This window comes from Panulirus ornatus, chromosome 7, assembly GCF_036320965.1.
Source record: "Panulirus ornatus isolate Po-2019 chromosome 7, ASM3632096v1, whole genome shotgun sequence".
NCBI classification, from domain to species: Eukaryota; Metazoa; Arthropoda; class Malacostraca; order Decapoda; family Palinuridae; genus Panulirus; species Panulirus ornatus.
In genome coordinates, this window is record NC_092230.1 from 42306889 (window position 1) to 42328004 (window position 21116).

Sequence of the window (21116 nt, forward strand, 5' to 3'; positions counted from 1 at the left end):
AACCCAAATGGTGGATGAATTTGGTGACTATGACTATGAAATAATATAACAACTCCATATGATACATATGCAAAATTTATGGAAATACTTTACTGAGTGAAACTGCAATAGGCAGTAAGAAACAAAAGAATATTGAGAAAAATTTGTATGCAAAGCTGAAGGATATCATGTGTCCTAAGACAATGTCAGTAATGTGATGTCACAGTGCAGTGATATCTCTGCACTCATGACCTGATAAAGAGGACTGAGCATAATTTATTCAAAAATTGTGGAGCATTATGCAGTGTGGTCATGTTCAGTTCTTGGTACCTTGCCATGAGCGACAGACAGTATCAAGGGTTTTAGTCTCTTAGCTTACAAGATAAATATTGGTGTATGGCAAAGACAGTGAAATTTGACTAAATGGAAAACAGGTCGTAATGTTTGTAAAATCTAATCATAAAAGCAGCATAATAAGCTGGCATTGATGATATCAAAATGTTGAGAGGGAAACTGATGCTGCTCTGATGAATTCAATGAAACATAAAAGCTTCAGCATACATGTCCAGAAAAGTTTGTTGAAAAAAGTAAATCATGTGCATTTGGTGGTAAAATGCAGATCTGGAATGGAATATTAAATAAATGAAAGGCAGGAACATGAATTATGAGAATGGGATGTGACAAAGAGAGTAGATAAAGAGAAATTAAAAAAACATACGGGGAGATACGGAATCGGATATGAAACAGTGAACAAAATAATTGGTATGGGCATTTGGAATGCATACACACAGAAAATTTTACAGCAGGAATAAACCTGAGTAACATCAATGAGAATGGGTATATTGAAAGGCATAGCCTGAAGTGAAAGGGAAGAGTAAATATGAAAAAGAAAAGAAAAACATAAAGGAATGTGATATATACTTCAACCACAACATTTGCTGTGGATTCTGAAAAAAAAGCATGCAGGATAGTTGGAAGCACCACTTTATGTACAAAGAGAAACAGTGACAAATCTTTATGAACTACTGCCTTCCCATAAGTACAATTAGATACTGCATGCAGATATTAAAATCAAAAAATATATAACACTTGATCTTACTCCTTATAGATATACCTGGTAAGAGTCTGGCATTGGGGAAAAGGGAATCATACTGACTGCTGATTTTCCCAAGATACTGATCAACAGTAAGTGGTAGTTCAAGAGAGTCAATGATGTGCTGGGCAGCCATAGGTCCTTTCATACCCATGCACTGCACTTTAATCTCCCAAGTGTACACTTTGTTATACTGTGAAGCAATTGCCTGTGTTGCTTCAGTGTACAGCCGCTCAGTGTCTGTCATGGATAGAGGAAATTCATATATCCACCATTTGTATTCATCCATTTAAATTTAGGGCAACCACAGCAACATGTAAAGAAAATGTAATTTTTGACAATCATGCTTGTGAATCCATAACTTTCAGCTAAACATCAATGAACTCACCAGGTGTAGTTGATTTGTTGTTCCCAAAGCACTATGAATGCACAAGATTTTAAAAGAACAGGTATTCTGAACTATAGTCATGTTAACCCTTAATAACACAAGGAATGGTGCAGATACATCCCCTACTCCTTTTCCCATTTTTCCATGACTTTCATACTGAGTTTTACAATGAACTTCTTACTTATCATATTTTTCAAATGCATCTTTTCTTTTCTTTTCTTTTTGAAGGCTCCAGTCACAAAAGTCCACATCAGGGCCAGGCCTCAATTGAAATAGAGTGATAATTATGAAACAGATAAAAGACAAGGGAAAGTACTTACAAATTTTTGAGAAAGTGAAAGACCTGTTTAGTGCACAAATCGTCAGAAGTGCATGAAATATATAAATACAGTGTAAGCAAACTTTGAATAAGTAACAGAATTTTCAAAAGGAGCCACTTTGTTTTGTTACAGCTTATGTTACCTACACACTTAACAAAATTCTAGCCTTGACCATACATCATGGTATCAAAACTTGTGCTTTTGTGGCTACAGCAATAGAATCCTTTGCATTTTTTCTTTTGTCTCTTGTGCTTCATACAAAAGCACCAGCTAACTTTTGATGAAGTGATGAGTGTAACCTATAGCACCATCACAGAAAGCCTGCTGTCTGCAGTATATCTCATCAGTGCATCAGCATTACAAAAGAAGTCAGTATTTATGAAGGAACTATCTCATATCTCAACTGTTTACATTTGACTCCTGAGCATGACAGCAAAAGCTCTTTCTGTAGACTCAGTACTGAATGTTAAAGGAAAACAAATGACTTTGTGCATTCTACTGCATGACACACTACACTGTAATGGCATTACTGGATTTCCTCTGCATGAAGTTACACTGCATGTGAAAATATAGCTTTAGTGAGGTTGTATCATCATAAATGAACAAAAAAGGAGTACAATCTTGTCAAAGACTCCTCACTCCAAAAAGGGAAGCCTTGAAGTTGAAGGACCCCAATAAAAGAAGCCCTGAGGTTGTGCAATCAATCAATTAATCAATCAAACAATGCTAATTACCTACTTGTAATATCTTGATATTCCAGTACTGACCTCAAACCATAAGATTACAGATCATACATTAGCTACGAAAACAGCATGACCACCAATTCCAAACATAGAATCCGAGCCAAAACTCTACAACTCTGGAATAAAATTACCTCACAAATTAAGATGGCAGTTATAACTTTATAATGAGTACATTCATTATGTAACCAAAGCATATCAATATTCCTTTACTGATGGTCATGTGTCCACTGAACTGTCTCTTAACATTTCATTTATTTGAAGTTGCCGTTATGCATCCATTCTAACATATCACATCACAAGCCGAAATAGTATGCCTCAAAAAAGATGTGCACAGCTGGTAAACTTTATGGTAGTATACACATCTGCACTAGAAATTCAAATAAAAATATCCAATACTGCATCCAATTTGCTTACTCTCCACAAAAGTGTTTGGTGACTTACAAAATCTCTTCAATACATAATTACCTCTGCACTTTACTTACATAAGCATAAACATACTCTGGTTTCACTTTAACAAAAGCTTCTTTATAGAGCTTTCTTCACTCCATTCACTCAAATTCACCTCTTTAGTCATTCCATATATCTATGTAACTTCACTGCTTTTATTTCAAAATCATTCACTTCACAGTCAAGTATGTCATTTTATTCCTAACTCACTGTATCAACTTTCTAAATTCAGGGTGCCCTTCTTAAAAAACACCTAACTTTTTAAAGAGGTAAATATGTTAGAATTTCAGTGAATAATACTGTTTTCTATATCTACTCCAGATATAACTGAAGTCCTTTAGAGAGTTTTGCCATGTATCAAGGGAACTTTAGTACATCACATATTTCATATGATGAATAAGTAATGAATTACCAATTATCTTACTCTAGATCCAACCCTTTGTGTTACTGTCCTCTTTCAAGGAAATTATTGTGGTATGCTACTTATCTTGATCAAGGCACATGCTCTCCTGCTACAAGGTAAATTCTGTACATACTGTAGGCTGGTTACTAATGCAATCCGGACAAAGTGAGTCACTGGAGCTGCCTAAAGGCCTCAGTAACCCCAAACTAATCATGATGGACAGGTGCACACCTTTTATTCTTATCTCAGAGCAGCTGTGGCACCCATTGCCACACCTTTATCCTATCCATGCCAACCTTACTTCAAGCCAGTCAATCTGGTAAATAATGTATTTTTCCTACACAACAAATGGTTTTCTCCAAATTCATTGAAAATTAGTCAGTCTATTCAAAAATGTGCCTTTCCTAAACTAGGAATAGTTAAATCTAAATTCTTAAGAATTATAATTCTTTTTATATTTGCTGTGCACCTGTGCACCATAAATCATACTGCTGGGCACCTTTCCAAAAATCATACCAAAATATTCTTTAATCTTTTGCACTCTGGGTGAAGGCCAGAAAAAGGGGCACTGAATAGATTAAATGGTATTATAACATTATCTAAAAGAAATGAGGTAAGTTTCAGTAATATAATGAAAGTCATACCAAGTTAATGTACTACTATACTAAGGTAATTCTGAATGTTAAGCAAGGCTTATCAGACAAGCTTAGCTGTAAATAATCAAATTATGTTAAACCACATTCTCTCAAAATAAATGTGATGCATTTATGGTTATTTCCAGATGGTAGAATTAGTAGGTTAGAACATTAGGAAAACACATCAGGTATAACGGAAGCCAGTACGAACATTAGGTAGGAGCTTCCGCAAACACTGCTAGAGTTGCCCTCTGCATGTGGCCTCTTAAGGGTGAGGCATTAAAGGCTAAGAAGCGTAATTGGAGTTCAATAGTTATGGAGACTCTACTGCCAAGACCACCCCATTGAGGGAGTTCCAGGAAGGAACAGGCATCAGAGATACAGACATAGATAGACAGATAGACAGGTATTTTGTGATGGACATATGCTCAGCTGGCTGCTTTTTTTAAGAATGAAAAAATCTGAAAAATTCAGCCCAGAATCCCATGAACAATATTCACTGTTACTACTCCAAAGTATGACACTGCAAGTTTCAAGTCTATCAAGGGATAATTTATCAGAAAACTTAAAAAATTTGAGAACAATGGACCTATACAGACAAATGATGCAATGAGTGCTACCAACAGCTCAGCCAGCTGAGATAACTTTAAAAAATGGACAGGTCTTTAAGCATATATACACATTTCCTGCAATACACCCAAAGCTCACCAAAGAGCACAAAATATAGGTTAGATAAAAAGGTTATCATGTGTTATTTTAACTATACCTGGCAAAAACTGGGCATTTGGAAACAGATGCTTATACACCATACTGACTTTATCCAAGTATTGGTCCACTGTGATGGGTAGATCAAGTGATTCAATATTGTATTGTGCATCCATATGTGCTTTGAGACCCATACAGTTTACTTGCATCTCCCATGTGTACACCTTCCCATATTCTGAGGCTACTGTTTCTGCTGCCTTGGTATACAGTCGCTCTGTGTCTGTCATAAGAATGCTTATTACTGAAATTACTAATTACAAACATTAAACATTATCATCAAAATATCTACCTCACATATAGTAACTATGGTTCATATATTTTCTTGGTTCACATTTTCTTGCATTTATACAGGGAAGAGTTTACCTGTCTTTCAACAAACTTATGGATGCATTTCATGTTTTAAGGGAAACGTTACCTGATGGATCACACATTTACACCATGTAAATTTCAGGAGAAAGGAAATATATGCATACATATGTATGATAATAATGATGACAATAAAAGTACTAACAATAATCATATTAATAATGAAAACAATAATAATAATAACAATAATGGTAATAATAATAATAATAATAATAATAATAAAAAAAAAAAAAAAAATAATAATAATAATGATTATCCCTGGGGATAGGAGAGAAAGAATACTTCCCATGTATCCACTGTGTGTCATAGAAGGCGACTAAAAGGGGAGGGAGCGGGGGGGCTGGAAATCCTTCCCTCTCGTTTTTAATTTTCCAAAAGCAGAAACAGAGAAGGGGGCCAAGTGAGGATTTCCCTCAAGGGCTTAGTCCTCTGTTCTTAACGCTACCTTGCTAACGTGGAAAATGGCGAATAGTATGCAAAAACAATAATGATAATAATAATAATAGTAATAATAATAATAATGTTTCTTGTTTGTCTTTATGAGGCAGCATTAGACAAACAACAGCCCCCACTACACCTAATCAGGCAAGCTATCACATACAATGCATTGAAACCATTGTCTATCATCCAATGACAAGCTCAATGGGCTACTACATGGTTTACCTTGACTACTTTATCTGCCCTGTCTTAGACCACCAACTGCACTTCATCCCCAATATACCCCATTATTCAAATTCTTTGTATCCAAACCCTATCTTGCTTCATCATTCTATCTTCTATGTATCCAAACCCTATCTTGCTCCATCATTCTATCTGTCTCATGCTCCTCATATGATCCTTACCCTTCCAACACATAGATCCTCTTTGTTAGTCTTTCTTCTCTTATTCTCTCCATGTGCCTGAACAATTTCAGCACACCCTAGTTAGCTCTCTGAATCAGACTATACTCACTACAACTAACTATGTGAAAATATCGTTCTTCACACGATGAATCCAATTCACACCATATGTCATCCCAAGGTTCTTCATTTCCACTGCATCTACTGTATTCCTCTCCTTTACATTCAAAGCCCAAGAGTCAAATCCACACAACACTATTGGGGCTACCATAACTTTAAACATACCTATCTTGACCCAACAGATAATGGCCTTTCCTTCTACTAGCCCCTTAACACATCTAGAACCTTAACTCCTCTTCCACCCTGTGACTCAAATCAGACCCCCCATGCTTCCATCCATATCTACGTGCACTTTCAGAAACCTAAAGCATTCAAATTCCTCTCCATTTAAGCTCCCACTTACATTGTCTTGTCTCACTGACTTGCTGCACCTAATTACTTTTATTCACAGCAACATATGACCCGCTATTTTTAGTACTCTCCCAAACTCTGTCACCAGCTTCTAAAGTCTACTGCCAAAACTGAGTCATCTGCAAATAGCAGCTGGGTAAATCCCATGCCCCATCACTTCAAGTAAAACGCAGACCTGCCCCTTGTTGCAAGACCTTGGCATGTGTCTCCCTCATTTTCCGATCTATGGACAGATTAACTAGCCATGGTGAGATTACACATCCTTGATGCACATTCACCCACTTTTGTTTTTGCTTTTTACAGTATATGGCATGCCACAAGCAAAACCAAGCCCCTAACCATGAATATAATAAAAAATGGAGAAATTAATTAAAGCCCCCCAGATTTCTGCAAAGATGACCCTAAATTAGTGGAAAGGTTATAGGTACAGGGAAAGAAGAAAGGGTATCCAAAGCTTAACTGTCAACAAAAAGATGATGGTATCATAAAAGTTAATCATCACATGGCTGGTCTCCTCATGGAAACTCTCACAAATGCCTTACTCCCCTGGTAGAAAGTCCTCATTGCATTCAGTAGCTCTATTTACCCCATATATCATGTGCTTTCTCCAGATCCATAAATGCTACAAATTAGTCACTCTCTTTCTCTAAGTATTACCAAAATACAATACTCAAAGCGAACAAAAATTTGGTCACACATCCTCTTTGTCTCCAGAAACCACATGGCTTCTCCTAAATCAGCTACTTTGAACATATTATCACTCTCTGAATCAGTATGCTCCCATACATCTTTCTAAAATACTTGACAGAATTGTAACTTTACAATTCAAACACCCATTCCTTTACGTATGCACTCTGCTAGTCCTGGGAAAGCTCACCTTAGGCTATACATATACACCCTAAAATACCAATCAATAACAGTCTTCCCTTTTTTTTTGACAAACTCAAAGGTAAACCTATCCACCCTAAAAACTTTACTTCCACATCCCAATCACATCATGTATACTTCCCCATCATTAAAGACATTCAGACAGTCCTAAATATTACTCCATCTCCTTTTTAAAACTTTGTCACAATTTTCCCACCTGCTCCCCTCACTAACACTTCATCTGTCCACTTGTCCTCTTTATTACTTCCTTTCAAAACAATTTCTCATTCTCTTAAAGTCACTCTCATTCTTTCTCCCACGTTTCTAATTTATCTTTTCTCTCAGCTCTCATACCTTTCTTGACCACCCGGTACTTTTTCTTGTACCCTCAGCAATCACTTACACTCCTCCCTCACACATACCATCCATACACCTTTTTTTCTTCCACTAATGACTTGACTTTTCCGTTCCTCCAATCACTATCATTTCCCATGCATCCTCATATTCCATACACTTCATCCATACACTTAAATTATGCCATCCTAAAAACCTTGTGGCATGAGAAGAGTGGGAGGTGGGCTGTTTAGAAAGGGTAGTGAGTGGTGGGATGAAGAAGTAAGAGTATTAGTGAAAGAGAAGAGAGAGGCATTTGGACGATTTTTGCAGGGAAAAAATGCAATTGAGTGGGAGAAGTATAAAAGAAAGAGACAGGAGGTCAAGAGAAAGGTGCAAGAGGTGAAAAAAAGGGGCAAATGAGAGTTGGGGTGAGAGACTATCAGTAAATTTTAGGGAGAATAAAAAGATGTTCTGGAAGGAGGTAAATAGGGTGCATAAGACAAGGGAGCAAATGGGAACTTCAGTGAAGGGCGCAAATGGGGAGGTGATAACAAGTAGTGGTGATGTGAGAAGGAGATGGAATGAGTATTTTGAAGGTTTGTTGAATGTGTCTGATGACAGAGTGGCAGATATAGGGTGTTTGGGTCGAGGTGGTGTGCAAAGTGAGAGGGTTAGGGAAAATGATTTGGTAAACAGAGAAGAGGTAGTAAAAGCTTTGCGGAAGATGAAAGCCGGCAAGGCAGCAGGTTTGGATGGTATTGCAGTGGAATTTATTAAAAAAGGGGGTGACTGTATTGTTGACTGGTTGGTAAGGTTATTTAATGTATGTATGACTCATGGTGAGGTGCCTGAGGATTGGCGGAATGCGTGCATAGTGCCATTGTACAAAGGCAAAGGGGATAAGAGTGAGTGCTCAAATTACAGAGGTATAAGTTTGTTGAGTATTCCTGGTAAATTATATGGGAGAGTATTGATTGAGAGGGTGAAGGCATGTACAGAGCATCAGATTGGGGAAGAGCAGTGTGGTTTCAGAAGTGGTAGAGGATGTGTGGATCAGGTGTTTGCTTTGAAGAATGTATGTGAGAAATACTTAGAAAAGCAAATGGATTTGTATGTAGCATTTATGGATCTGGAGAAGGCATATGATAGAGTTGATAGAGATGCTCTGTGGAAGGTATTAAGAATATATGGTGTGGGAGGCAAGTTGTTAGAAGCAGTGAAAAGTTTTTATCGAGGATGCAAGGCATGTGTACGTGTAGGAAGAGAGGAAAGTGATTGGTTCTCAGTGAATGTAGGTTTGCGGCAGGGGTGTGTGATGTCTCCATGGTTGTTTAATTTGTTTATGGATGGGGTTGTTAGGGAGGTAAATGCAAGAGTCTTGGAAAGAGGGGCAAGTATGAAGTCTGTTGGGGATGAGAGAGCTTGGGAAGTGAGTCAGTTGTTGTTTGCTGATGATACAGCGCTGGTGGCGGATTCATGTGAGAAACTGCAGAAGCTGGTGACGGAGTTTGGTAAAGTGTGTGGAAGAAGAAAGTTAAGAGTAAATGTGAATAAGAGCAAGGTTATTAGGTACAGTAGGGTTGAGGGTCAAGTCAATTGGGAGGTGAGTTTGAATGGAGAAAAACTGGAGGAAGTGAAGTGTTTTAGATATCTGGGAGTGGATCTGTCAGCGGATGGAACCATGGAAGCGGAAGTGGATCATAGGGTGGGGGAGGGGGCGAAAATTTTGGGAGCCTTGAAAAATGTGTGGAAGTCGAGAACATTATCCCGGAAAGCAAAAATGGGTATGTTTGAAGGAATAGTAGTTCCAACAATGTTGTATGGTTGCGAGGCGTGGGATATGGATAGAGTTGTGCGCAGGAGGATGGATGTGCTGGAAATGAGATGTTTGAGGACAATGTGTGGTGTGAGGTGGTTTGATCGAGTAAGTAACGTAAGGGTAAGAGAGATGTGTGGAAATAAAAAGAGCGTGGTTGAGAGAGCAGAAGAGGGTGTTTTGAAATGGTTTGGGCACATGGAGAGAATGAGTGAGGAAAGATTGACCAAGAGGATATATGTGTCGGAGGTGGAGGGAACGAGGAGAAGAGGGAGACCAAATTGGAGGTGGAAAGATGGAGTGAAAAGGATTTTGTGTGATCGGGGCCTGAACATGCAGGAGGGTGAAAGGAGGGCAAGGAATAGAGTGAATTGGAGCGATGTGGTATACAGGGGTTGACGTGCTGTCAGTGGATTGAATCAAGGCATGTGAAGCGTCCGGTACTTTTCTTCCATTTACTCTCACTCCGTTAACTCTTTCCCTAAACCCAAGAGATCTTTCACAATGAAAGACAGAAACCTAAAGATGAAAATGATTAATGTATGCATAAGAAGCAAAACTGAACTTTGCTGCATTGTATGATTACAAGTCAAGCAAATGAAAATAAACAAGACACTGAATTGAGAAACACTTTACAGGCAAGATCAGTGCTCTGGAATATATGAAGTCTTGTTTGGCATAAAGACCTCAAAATCTTAAGCTTAAAAAAAAAAAAAAAAAAAAAAAAAAAAAAAAAAAAAAAAAAAGAGGAAGGGAAAAATACCTGATAATATATGCTTGGCAGCAAACTGAGGGGAGCAACAAGAATAATGTATTGGATCTGAAAGCATCTTAGCAATGAAGATACAGAACTTTTAAGGATGCAATAATACTTGGGAATACACCAAAAAGATATCAGATAAAAATACATATGAAAGTCCAGCATAAAAGCTGGAAGGATAATTCAGTACAGTACCAGAAGAAATAAAAAAACGTACAGAACATACTGCTATATAGATGGGGTCAGTCCCAGACAAATCAAGGATTGGCAACAAAAGAATAGGTGTGGCAGTGGAAAGAAACAGAATTATCTTTCAAGCAAGATATGCTGAGTGCTACATGCTAGCCCTGCCTTTATGGCAAATTTGTTGTAGGTACTCAAAGGTAGTCACCAACTTTCATTCTTGCATCAACCAAAAGTTGATAAAGCACTCCACTTCTGGCCACTCTCAACAAATTCACTACCGACAACCTTTCCAGTCAAAAAGAATAAAATCTAATAGTACCTCTAGTACTGATAGAAGGTAAAAATTTCATATGTCTGCACTCCTCAGAAAGCACTCACCAAATTACAAACAGCATAATCCTGTGCACAACTATGACAATATTGAAGACATCACATTTCCAAATATAGGTGCTTTACTGTGAGGTACAAGTGAAATACAGAAAGAATAATTCCTCAGAGTATATTATCAGCACACATCTCCGATTTCCTTTATTTTTCTATTTGCAAACACCCTCACGTAATTACAATTTACTATTTGATTATTATTTGAGTGCTATGGGGAGAGATCTTTACACTATAGTCTCTTGAAATTTCTATAAATGTACCATGTCTTTATGTATGTATGTATGCATGCACACACACACACACACCTTAGCTTAAGCCAAGTACCCATATTATTGACCAGCCCCTAGGGGAGTATGAACAGCTGGATGGACTGTGGATCAACTGTCATGACCAGCATTCAAACTTATGCTGGTCTGATCCCAAGAGACTATGCATGCCTGACAGTTAGTAACACTAACCACTACATCATAGAGGTGTGTCTGTAAGGATGTAAGGTACACTTGATCCATCACATATAAATGAGAAAGGAATTCAAGATAATACAGATAGGGAACCTTGTTCTTACCTGTGCAGAAGTACAATCAGTATTCCTTTCTTCCACATTTCACTAAACTGACGTACCATCCTGCTCAAATTCTCTTCTGATTCATATAACAAAACATCATTCATACATACCATATGCATTAGCATTAGTTTCCATTATGTTCCACCACGGTAAAGTTGAAGTCCACATTAATCATATTTCTCTCATCCCGAATACTGTCCCCTCCATAAAAACAGTTGAGCATACATGATAAAGTTATGCACCTTAAAATCCACTTCTACAGTTATTCTATAACTACCATTCATTTTCACACAAGTAATTTTCAATTACAGAAGCTCATCGAAACATTAAGTAGTTTCCTGTGACATCACAGAAAGTCTTGTAAAAATCTAAAGTGTGAAAGGTACGTGGTCCCAATGGAATGTTAACATGAATGGGGAAAAATTAGTTATAAAAGAGTGTTGGGAATTGGGAGTGATATTCATTAAGAAAGACATTGGAAAAACAGGTATGATTTGAGAAATGCAATCCAAAATCTAGAACTCTTGAGAGTCTGGGTAACTGGGAACAATAATTAGAACTCTTATGAGAGTCTAGGCAACTGGGAAGAAAATAGGTGTGGTAATTGTGATGAAAAAAGTGACACAAAATATCTATCTATATCTTTGATGCCTGTTCCTCCCAGGAACTCTCATAAAGGGGGGTGGCCAGGGCAAAAGAGTCTCCACTTATCCCTGTCCTTACATGCCTCCCTAACATACACCATTCCACATATTCTTCTTACATGTGGATATTCCACACATTCTTCTTACATGTAGATCTGAAACATCAGTTTTCTTGAATCGACAGGTCAAAGATAACAGCAGCTGAGACATAATTTGTGTACTATGGTAGATATCAAGAGAATATAAGAGGTACAGAATTAAGAGGTGAAAAATATTTGTGCTGTCAAGAGGTAATCAGAGATGGTAGGATGAATGCCTATTTAGAAAAAGAGCCATGTAAAACATATTGTAAGCCTGGTAAAGATGATTCACAACATTATAGCTGAAGACTGAAGGAAGAGGCAGACTTTGAAACTGATATACACTTGGTGAAGGCGCTCATAAGAACTAAGGGTATGTCATATGATATTGCCAGGAAACTGAAAGCTGAAACTTTTCATTACTGAAAATGAAGAGGTGAATGGAAAGATGTCTCATGTAATGATTCAGCATTCACATACTAACTAGACTGTTAAAATAACGATGAAACACTGCAGTTATGCTGTATAAAAGCCAATGTTCAATTCATCACAGTGTGTATAATCTGAAGATATATATATGAGCAGTCTGTGAGGCATTCAAACACCTGATCAATTCCAAGGAAATGGAAATAGAGTTAAAGCTTATACACAACAGAATATTAGACAGGAGTTACTTACCCAAATGCCAAAATCAAAATAATGAAAAAATCCTGAGTAAGTTTCACAGTACAGCTTATAAAATGAAAATATGAGAAATGCAATACTTCTTTTAATCTCCAAGCCAATTACAGGGAAATGTAAAATATTTTATTGTTTATCTGGGAATAACATTCCTGTCTAGATGTTCTTTGTGATGTTATATTTGAAGCACTTAACACCTTGCAAGCATTATTACTGTATTACATACAGTACTCACAATTAAATGAAGGCAAATATGTGATATAGAAGATTCCCAAAAGTTTGTGTGACATAGATATAAAAAATCTAATGAGTTATGGTTACCTAATTTATCTTAGTTATCTCAAATTCACACTTCTTTTCTTAAAAAACCTAGTTATATTAAATTCACACAATTTTTCTGAAGTTCTATTACAACAAACCATGAAACTCACAAGCTGCATTTTCTTCTCACTGTCTTCTGTGCCTATCACTCTGCTTACTCTAATGTAACACACAAAGCATCACATTAAACTTTCTTTTATATCTTTGTCTATGTGGATATCAATATGAAGAGTATTGAGGTTAATACTGATCCCTGAGGAACTCCTTATAAAACATCTTCGTCTGACATCGTTACAATTACTAACATGAATTTTCTGTCAGACAGAAACTCCAAATTCCAGGATCTGACAACCATGGGCATGTGTGCTAAAGGTGGCACATGGAGAGATCTTATTGTTGCAATGGTCATAATGATGATTGATAATTATGACTGAAATTCGAAGATGACAGCTTTGTATCATTTACACAAAGTACTTTGTCCGTTTTATAACACTGAATCTACATACCATTAAATATATCAGGGGTACACAACCCTCATTTTTTTCACATATATGCAATCAGGAATTTTGCACATGCAGCAAGGAGAACAATCTACATAATATGTGATGGGTGGCCAGCAAACCCTAGATGACAAAGATTGATTTGATTACTGGAGGTCCTTGCAGTACAACAGGATTAAGCTCCTTGTCATCTGTCGTATGAGTAACTGAAACCCATGTTACATTCTGAACAAAACGTTTCCTCTGACTAATGCTTATGTATGGACTATACCCAAACTGCTTACCATCATGATGTAAATGAGGCTCTCTAATTCAACAACTGTTGCCACTTCACTGGTAAAGTAGATGATATTCAATAATTCTTACTAAAAATGCTGGTGATTAGAGATTTAGGTAGGTGGTATTGAAGTGGGATGGGAGTGGAGTAAATGGTTTGTCAAGACTTCCAAAGTAAGTTTAATCAGTTCATTATGTGATAGATATCTTTGGTGTTTGGCCATTACAATATATAATGTTTTCAAGTCAGGTTGATCACACTTTTACGGCACATTAAGAATAGTGTGTAAATTAGACTACCTAGTTCATCAACTGCTGCCATTTCAATGGTACAGCAGCAATATTTAATGAATCTCCTGAAAATGCTGGTGATGAGAGATTTACATTGTGGTGAATGATATGTCAAGACTTCCAATGTAAGTCTACCCATTTCAGTATGAGTCATATTTACTGATGAACATGTCTATCATCATATTTATTCTACTATCTTCAAGTTAAGTAAATTTCCCTTTTATGGCACATGAAGAATATAAATACTTGTTCATCTTTATAAGTGACATCAGAGGCTGGATTATAATATGAACCTAATGTTACTCTGCTTTGCTATCATTAAAAAAGGCATTATACATGAAAAATCTTATGATATACTCAGAGATTTCATGATCGCTTGAAAAGAATATTAAAACAAGATACAGTAAAACCTCTGTTATCTGTAATTTAAGACTACAGAATGTTCAGGACCTTTTTTTTTTTAATTTTGGTTGGCAAATTTCAAATTTTCAAAAACAAATGAAAAAAATCTAAAAGGATATGTAATAATATTTCCAACTGTACATGCATCACGCCACAGTGATTAGTGTACTCACCACCTGGCTGGTGATAGTTACCATCTCCCATGTGCTTTCTGGTGCAGTGCTGTGTGTTGGGCTTACACATTTGTGTATTTTGTGCACCCTCAGTTACTATTGTGGACAACTGCCCCTTTCAAGGATGGTCAGCATTTCCCTTATAGCTCCTCAAAGCCATCTAAATCTTGCATGAAGTGCAAGAGGAACGTTTAAGCCTGAAAAAAAGATGGAGTTGTGCAGGAGGGTCAATATGGGCAAGTCCAGGGCAGCTCTTATGAAGGACTTCAACACTGGCATGACCATTATTTTCAACATCAACAAGCAGCAGTAGACCATGGTACTTGCTTACATATTTCAATATTTCCACTAAGTAAAATATTCTAAAATATAATTTCTGAATCATTAATAAATCCAAAAACCTTGAATAACCAGTCTTTTTTTTTTTTTTATCAGAAATGGCTGATTCCCTAAGCATTTCAGAGGTCTTACTGTACAAATTTTCTTTAAATTTGTTGCTACTGCAAAAACTTTGTGATGTTTGTGAATTTCTACCCTAATTCTTGGATAATTGACATACAAAAGGGGAAAAAGACTCAGGAGAAGGGCGAATGATTCTGAAAGAATCCTAATACAGTAATGTAATAAATAAGCTACCTCCATTTACAATTTCAGTATCTGTTATAATAGTGTAATAGCTCAGGTAAGTGCAAAAATTAGTAATTATTTCTCAAGAGATGGAAGGATGGAATGAAGGAGGCCTTGCTTTATTGGGACCTGAACATTCAGGGGAATGAGAGGCACGCATGGGATAGAGTAAACTTGACTGATGTGGTATACTGTATAGGATGTGACATGGAGCTTATAGGTTGAAAGGGCATATGAAGTGGTCAAGGCAAACTGTAAGATAGTTTGTGGAACCTGGCTATGAATGGTACATGCTGGTTTCAGCACATCGTATATGACAACTAAGGACTAAAAGTGTGCAGATGAGGCTATAATTCATTACCTCACTAAGGTGGGGTATACAATCACACAGAAAAAAAGAAGAAAAAAAGTGTTCACTGAGCAATATGCCAAGAAAATCTTTTTGATCATTTCCATCCTTAATAAAGTGTTCCAGTCCACTTTCAGATTTGATGATTAATCACTCCTATAGCAATAGAAATTTTTTGTTTCGCATCAAAATTTTCTATTGGGAATTTTTCAGATCAAATGGAGAAAAAAGATAGTTTCAATTGAGAATGGACATGATTAAATAATTGGTCACTACTTATACAAGGCAGCATGAAACAAACAATTGCACTGCATAGTAAGATGTCATGGCATACATAACTTCCAAAGATTACTGTAAAATCATTATAAATAATTGTTGAGTAGTCAGTGTGGATGGAATTCAATATGGTCAGCTGATGGTGTACTTACCTTGTGTTCCTCATCTATCTATAAACAATATTTTCTTTATACCATTTCATATGAAATTGCATACACACTTACATAGCATATCATGAAGTTCTGATGTACAGACCTTACCATTTTCTTTTTTTTTTTTTGCTGTCTCCCGCGTTTGCGAGGTAGCGCAAGGAAACAGACGAAAGAAATGGCCCAACCCACCCCCATACACATGTATATACATACGTCCACACACGCAAATATACATACCTACACAGCTTTCCATGGTTTACCCCAGACGCTTCACATGCCTTGATTCAATCCACTGACAGCACGTCAACCCCGGTATACCACATCGCTCCAATTCACTCTATTCCTTGCCCTCCTTTCACCCTCCTGCATGTTCAGGCCCCGATCACACAAAATCTTTTTCACTCCGTCTTTCCACCTCCAATTTGGTCTCCCTCTTCTCCTCGTTCCCTCCACCTCCGACACATATATCCTCTTGGTCAATCTTTCCTCACTCATTCTCTCCATGTGACCAAACCATTTCAAAACACCCTCTTCTGCTCTCTCAACCACGCTCTTTTTATTTCCACCTTACCTATATTGTAAATAATAAAATCATTTATTTATTTATTTATTTTGCTTTGTCGCTGTCTCCTGCATTAGCGAGGTAGTGTAAGGAAACAGACGAAAGAATGGCCCAACCCACCCACATACACATGTATATACATACACATCCACACACGCAAATATACATACCTATACATCACAACGTATACATATATATATATACACACACAGACATATACATATATACACATGTGAAGTGTTTTAGATATCTGGGAGTGGATCTGGCAGCGGATGGAACCATGGAAGCGGAAGTGGATCAAAGGGTGGGGGAGGGGGCGAAAATTCTGGGGGCCTTGAAGAATGTGTGGAAGTCGAGAACATTATCTCGGAAAGCAAAAATGGGTATGTTTGAAGGAATAGTGGTTCCAACAATGTTGTATGGTTGCGAGGCGTGGGCTATGGATAGAGTTGTGCACAGGAGGATGGATGTGCTGGAAATGAGATGTTTGAGGACAATGTGTGGTGTGAGGTGGTTTGATCGAGTGAGTAACGTAAGGGTAAGAGAGATGTGTGGAAATAAAAAGAGCGTGGTTGAGAGAGCAGAAGAGGGTGTTTTGAAGTGGTTTGGGCACATGGCGAGAATGAGTGAGGAAAGATTGACCAAGAGGATATATGTGTCGGAGGTGGAGGGAACGAGGAGAAGAGGGAGACCAAATTGGAGGTGGAAAGATGGAGTGAAAAAGATTTTGTGATCGGGGCCTGAACATGCAGGAGGGTGAAAGGAGGGCAAGGAATAGAGTGAATTGGAGCGATGTGGTATACCGGGGTTGACGTGCTGTCAGTGGATTGAATCAAGGCATGTGAAGTGTCTGGGGTAAACCATGGAAAGCTGTGTAGGTATGTATATTTGCGTGTGTGGACGTATGTATATACATGTGTATGGGGGGGGGGGTTGGGCCATTTCTTTCGTCTGTTTCCTTGCGCTACCTCGCAAACGCGGGAGACAGCGACAAAGTATAAAAAAAAAAAAAAAAAAAATAATTCATACTGTCTACCTTTATTCATTCCCATCGCCACCTCGCCACACATGACATAACAACCCCCTCCCCCCTCATGTGTGCGAGGTAGCACAAGGAAAAGACAACAAAGGCCACATTCGTTCACACTCAGTCTCTAGTTGTCATGTAATAATGCACCGAAACCACAGCTCCCTTTCCACATCCAGGCCCCACAGAACTTTCCATGGTTTACCCCAGACGCTTTACATGCCCTGGTTCAATCCATTGACAGCACGTCGACCCCGGTACACCACATCGTTCCAATTCACTCTATTCCTTGCACGCCTTTCATCCTCCTGCATGTTCAGGCCCCGATCACTAAAAATCTTTTTCACTCCATCTTTCCACCTCCAATTTGGTATCCCACTTCTCCTCGTTCCCTCCACCTCTGACACATATATCCTCTTGATCAATCTTTCCTCACTCATTCTCTCCATGTGACCAAACCATTTCAAAACACCCTCTTCTGCTCTCAACCACACTCATTTTATTACCACACATCTCTCTTACCCTTTCATTACTTACTCGATTAAACTACCTCACACCACACATTGTCCTCAAACATCTCATTTCCAGGACATCCACCCTCCTCCGCACAACTCTATCCATAGCCCATGCCTTGCAACCATATAACATTGTTGGAATCACCATTTCTTCAAACATACCCATTTTTGCTTTCCGAGATAATGTTCTCGACTTCCACACATTCTTCAAGGCTCCCAGAATTTTCGCCCCCTCCCCCATCCTATGATTCACTTCTGCTTCCATGGTTCCACTGGCTGCCAAATCCACTCCAAGATATCTAAAACATTTCACTTCCTCCAGTTTTTCTCCATTCAAACTTACCTCCCAATTGACTTGACCCTCAACCCTACCGTACCTAATAACCTTGCTCTTATTCACATTTACTCTCAGCTTTCTTCTTTCAAACACTTTACCAAACTCATTCACCAGCTTCTGCAGTTTCTCACATGAATCAGCCACCAGCGCTGTATCATCAGTGAACATCAACTGACTCACTTCCCAAGCTCTCTCATCCACAACAGACTGCATACTTACCCCTCTTTCCAAAACTCTTGCATTCATCTCCCTAACAAGTTTGGGGGTAGACAGTGTAAGGAAGCTGGTTGACATTATTTTTACATTTGTTTCTTGGAGTTGTTCCTAAATGGCACCACTCAAGGATGTCAGGACAGCATTTAAAGACCAGGAGAAGGTTGTCAATTATTGCAATACAGAAAAAACCCCTGTTTGCCATTGAGAAAACTCAGTTTAAACAGTTTCTGGTAATAAAAGTTTTCTCTTTTTTTATACTTATAAACTTTTCTTGTGTGAGCGAAGTTCAACTGACTTTATTTCACTTGTGGCAATAGGATTAATGTACCACCTCAGCCCTGTGCATAGGAATCTACTAATAGAAAATGCATCAATCTAGATCAGAAAATACTTCAAGAAGCAGTACAAGCTCATGCACCAGCTCAACCATCAAGAACTCTTCCTTAGGATATGAAGGTAACTACTTGTTGGTTGTTATAAATTTTTCTTGGGTATTTGCAAACTTTTGCAGGATGATGAAAGTTATGGGTCTTTCAAAATATTTATGACTATTTATTCGATTTCAAAATATTTATGACTATTTATTTGATATATCTGTACCTGAAAAATTTCCATCTTTGGTGTAGCAGAGATGTCTGTCGAAGTCCTAAGAACCTAACTAATTTTTTCATAGGTTATTAATGCATAAGATTTGTAAACTGAATATACCTGACATGATTAAGAACTTTACCTCACAAACTTTTAGGAATCTGCTATACATGGTACCCAAATCAGTTATGAGTAACAGAAATATAACTTGGAAAACTTTGTTTGATATCCAAAATTATTAAGAAGACTTCAAATTCAATCAAAGTGGGATGTTTCAAAAAGATATTCTTATTTATCAAAAAGAACACTGCATGCATACAGTAATGATATCAAATCAGGAAACCATTATGCGGCTAGGAAGCATAGCTCTTCCATGTGAAATATCCCTGGAAAGTAAATCAATTTAATTCCAACATCAGGTACCTGGCATTAGTTGGGCTGTTGGCATGATCTTCTTGTGGACCTCTGACACCTGTGAGACATAGTCTTCCACAGACAATGGAATCTGAAGATGATTAATAATCATCTGGGCACAACTTTCTGCCTTCTGTCCCATCTGTGCTACATTTAACTCCCATGTAAAAACTTTTCCATATGGTTGAATCACACTTTCATTGGCAGCAGCACACAGCGACTCTGTGTCTAGGGTTTATCACATTCAACAAAGATGGATGAAGAAAAGAAATGCTTAACATAAAATAAAGGGATGTATATTAATTCCTTAAATCAATTTTGCTGAAAATGAGATGAAAAACAGGTTGTAAAACTTTTCATTGTAAATAGCCATGGAATGTCATGTTATACAAGAGTAATATCCTATACCTAGTACTAAGATTTTTGTTCTAATCATGGTTGTTTTCTCGTAACTCCACAGAAAATTTCTTTTTTGCAAAACTTTTCTTTCTATGTGCCATCTTGTTATCCGAGTTATCAACTGTTGTACTCCTATAAGAGACATGTTATTGCAATTACAAAGTAACAGAGAAGTTTGTGAGAGGGAAGAAAGTTAAGATACTGAATTTTCACAGAAAAAGAAGACTCCCTAATGCAAGTCAGCTCACAATGACACTCTTGTTAACTTTGCTTTGTTGCACTACTGTCTCTTGCATGCTAATAGTAGCATTCTTTTAAAGTTCTTTAATGGATTTACACATTTTTTGATAATTCAGTTAAAGAATTTGTATCCTGCATGCATTTTGGATGTGATTCTGACATTCTGTAAATGGAAAATAACCATAAAATCAGGCTTATACTATGTTTGAATTTTGGTTGCATTGTATATGCTGTGCTCGAATTTTGGAGATCCCTTTCACCTTGTTCCAATCAGACATGAAAATATGTACTTTGAACTATTTCACTTAATCACTTGTCTCACCTTGCAGGATCACTGTTCGGCAATTAAAAGAAAAGTAAATTTCATCATCCAGTGTCCTTATGTCAGAATCAGAAGTCTTGGTGTGATATATTTATATATCAATTTCATTGTGATTAACAGCAGAAATTGTGGGCCTCAGTGTGCTATATCCCCAAAGTCAGTGCACTTTAAATTCTCTGTGTGGAAGTATGTGAATGCTAACATTCAAATTTTTTTTCTTATCCTTTACAGAACTCAAGAGTTTTTGAATGCTGTTGTAGCCATATAACTACTTAAACAACTAAAAAATTTAGAAATCTAGTCTATACCATATCAACTCCAACCTAACCTATCCTAAGATTCTCTGGGATGAACTAGAAAG

At 37.5% G+C, this 21116-nt stretch overlaps 1 protein-coding gene across 10 annotated transcripts in view; it reads right to left on the reverse strand.

Annotated features, from left to right (window-relative positions):
• Positions 1–21116, reverse strand: part of Gs1l (pseudouridine 5'-phosphatase-like Gs1l) — a 54386-nt gene that overhangs the window by 21954 nt on the left and 11316 nt on the right. For 4 of the 10 annotated variants that reach the window (XM_071663602.1, XM_071663601.1, XM_071663604.1 and 1 more), the window contains exons 2-4: positions 19804–20022; positions 4775–4993; positions 1094–1312 (exon numbers count right to left, since the gene is read on the reverse strand). In XM_071663602.1, coding sequence (XP_071519703.1) covers positions 1094–1312; positions 4775–4993; positions 19804–20022 — 657 coding nt within the window. Of the gene's footprint in view, positions 1–1093; positions 1313–4774; positions 4994–14731; positions 14929–19803; positions 20023–21116 lie in introns of all 10 variants that reach the window. The other 6 variants (XM_071663608.1, XM_071663607.1, XM_071663603.1 and 3 more) reach the window with 5 other exon arrangements.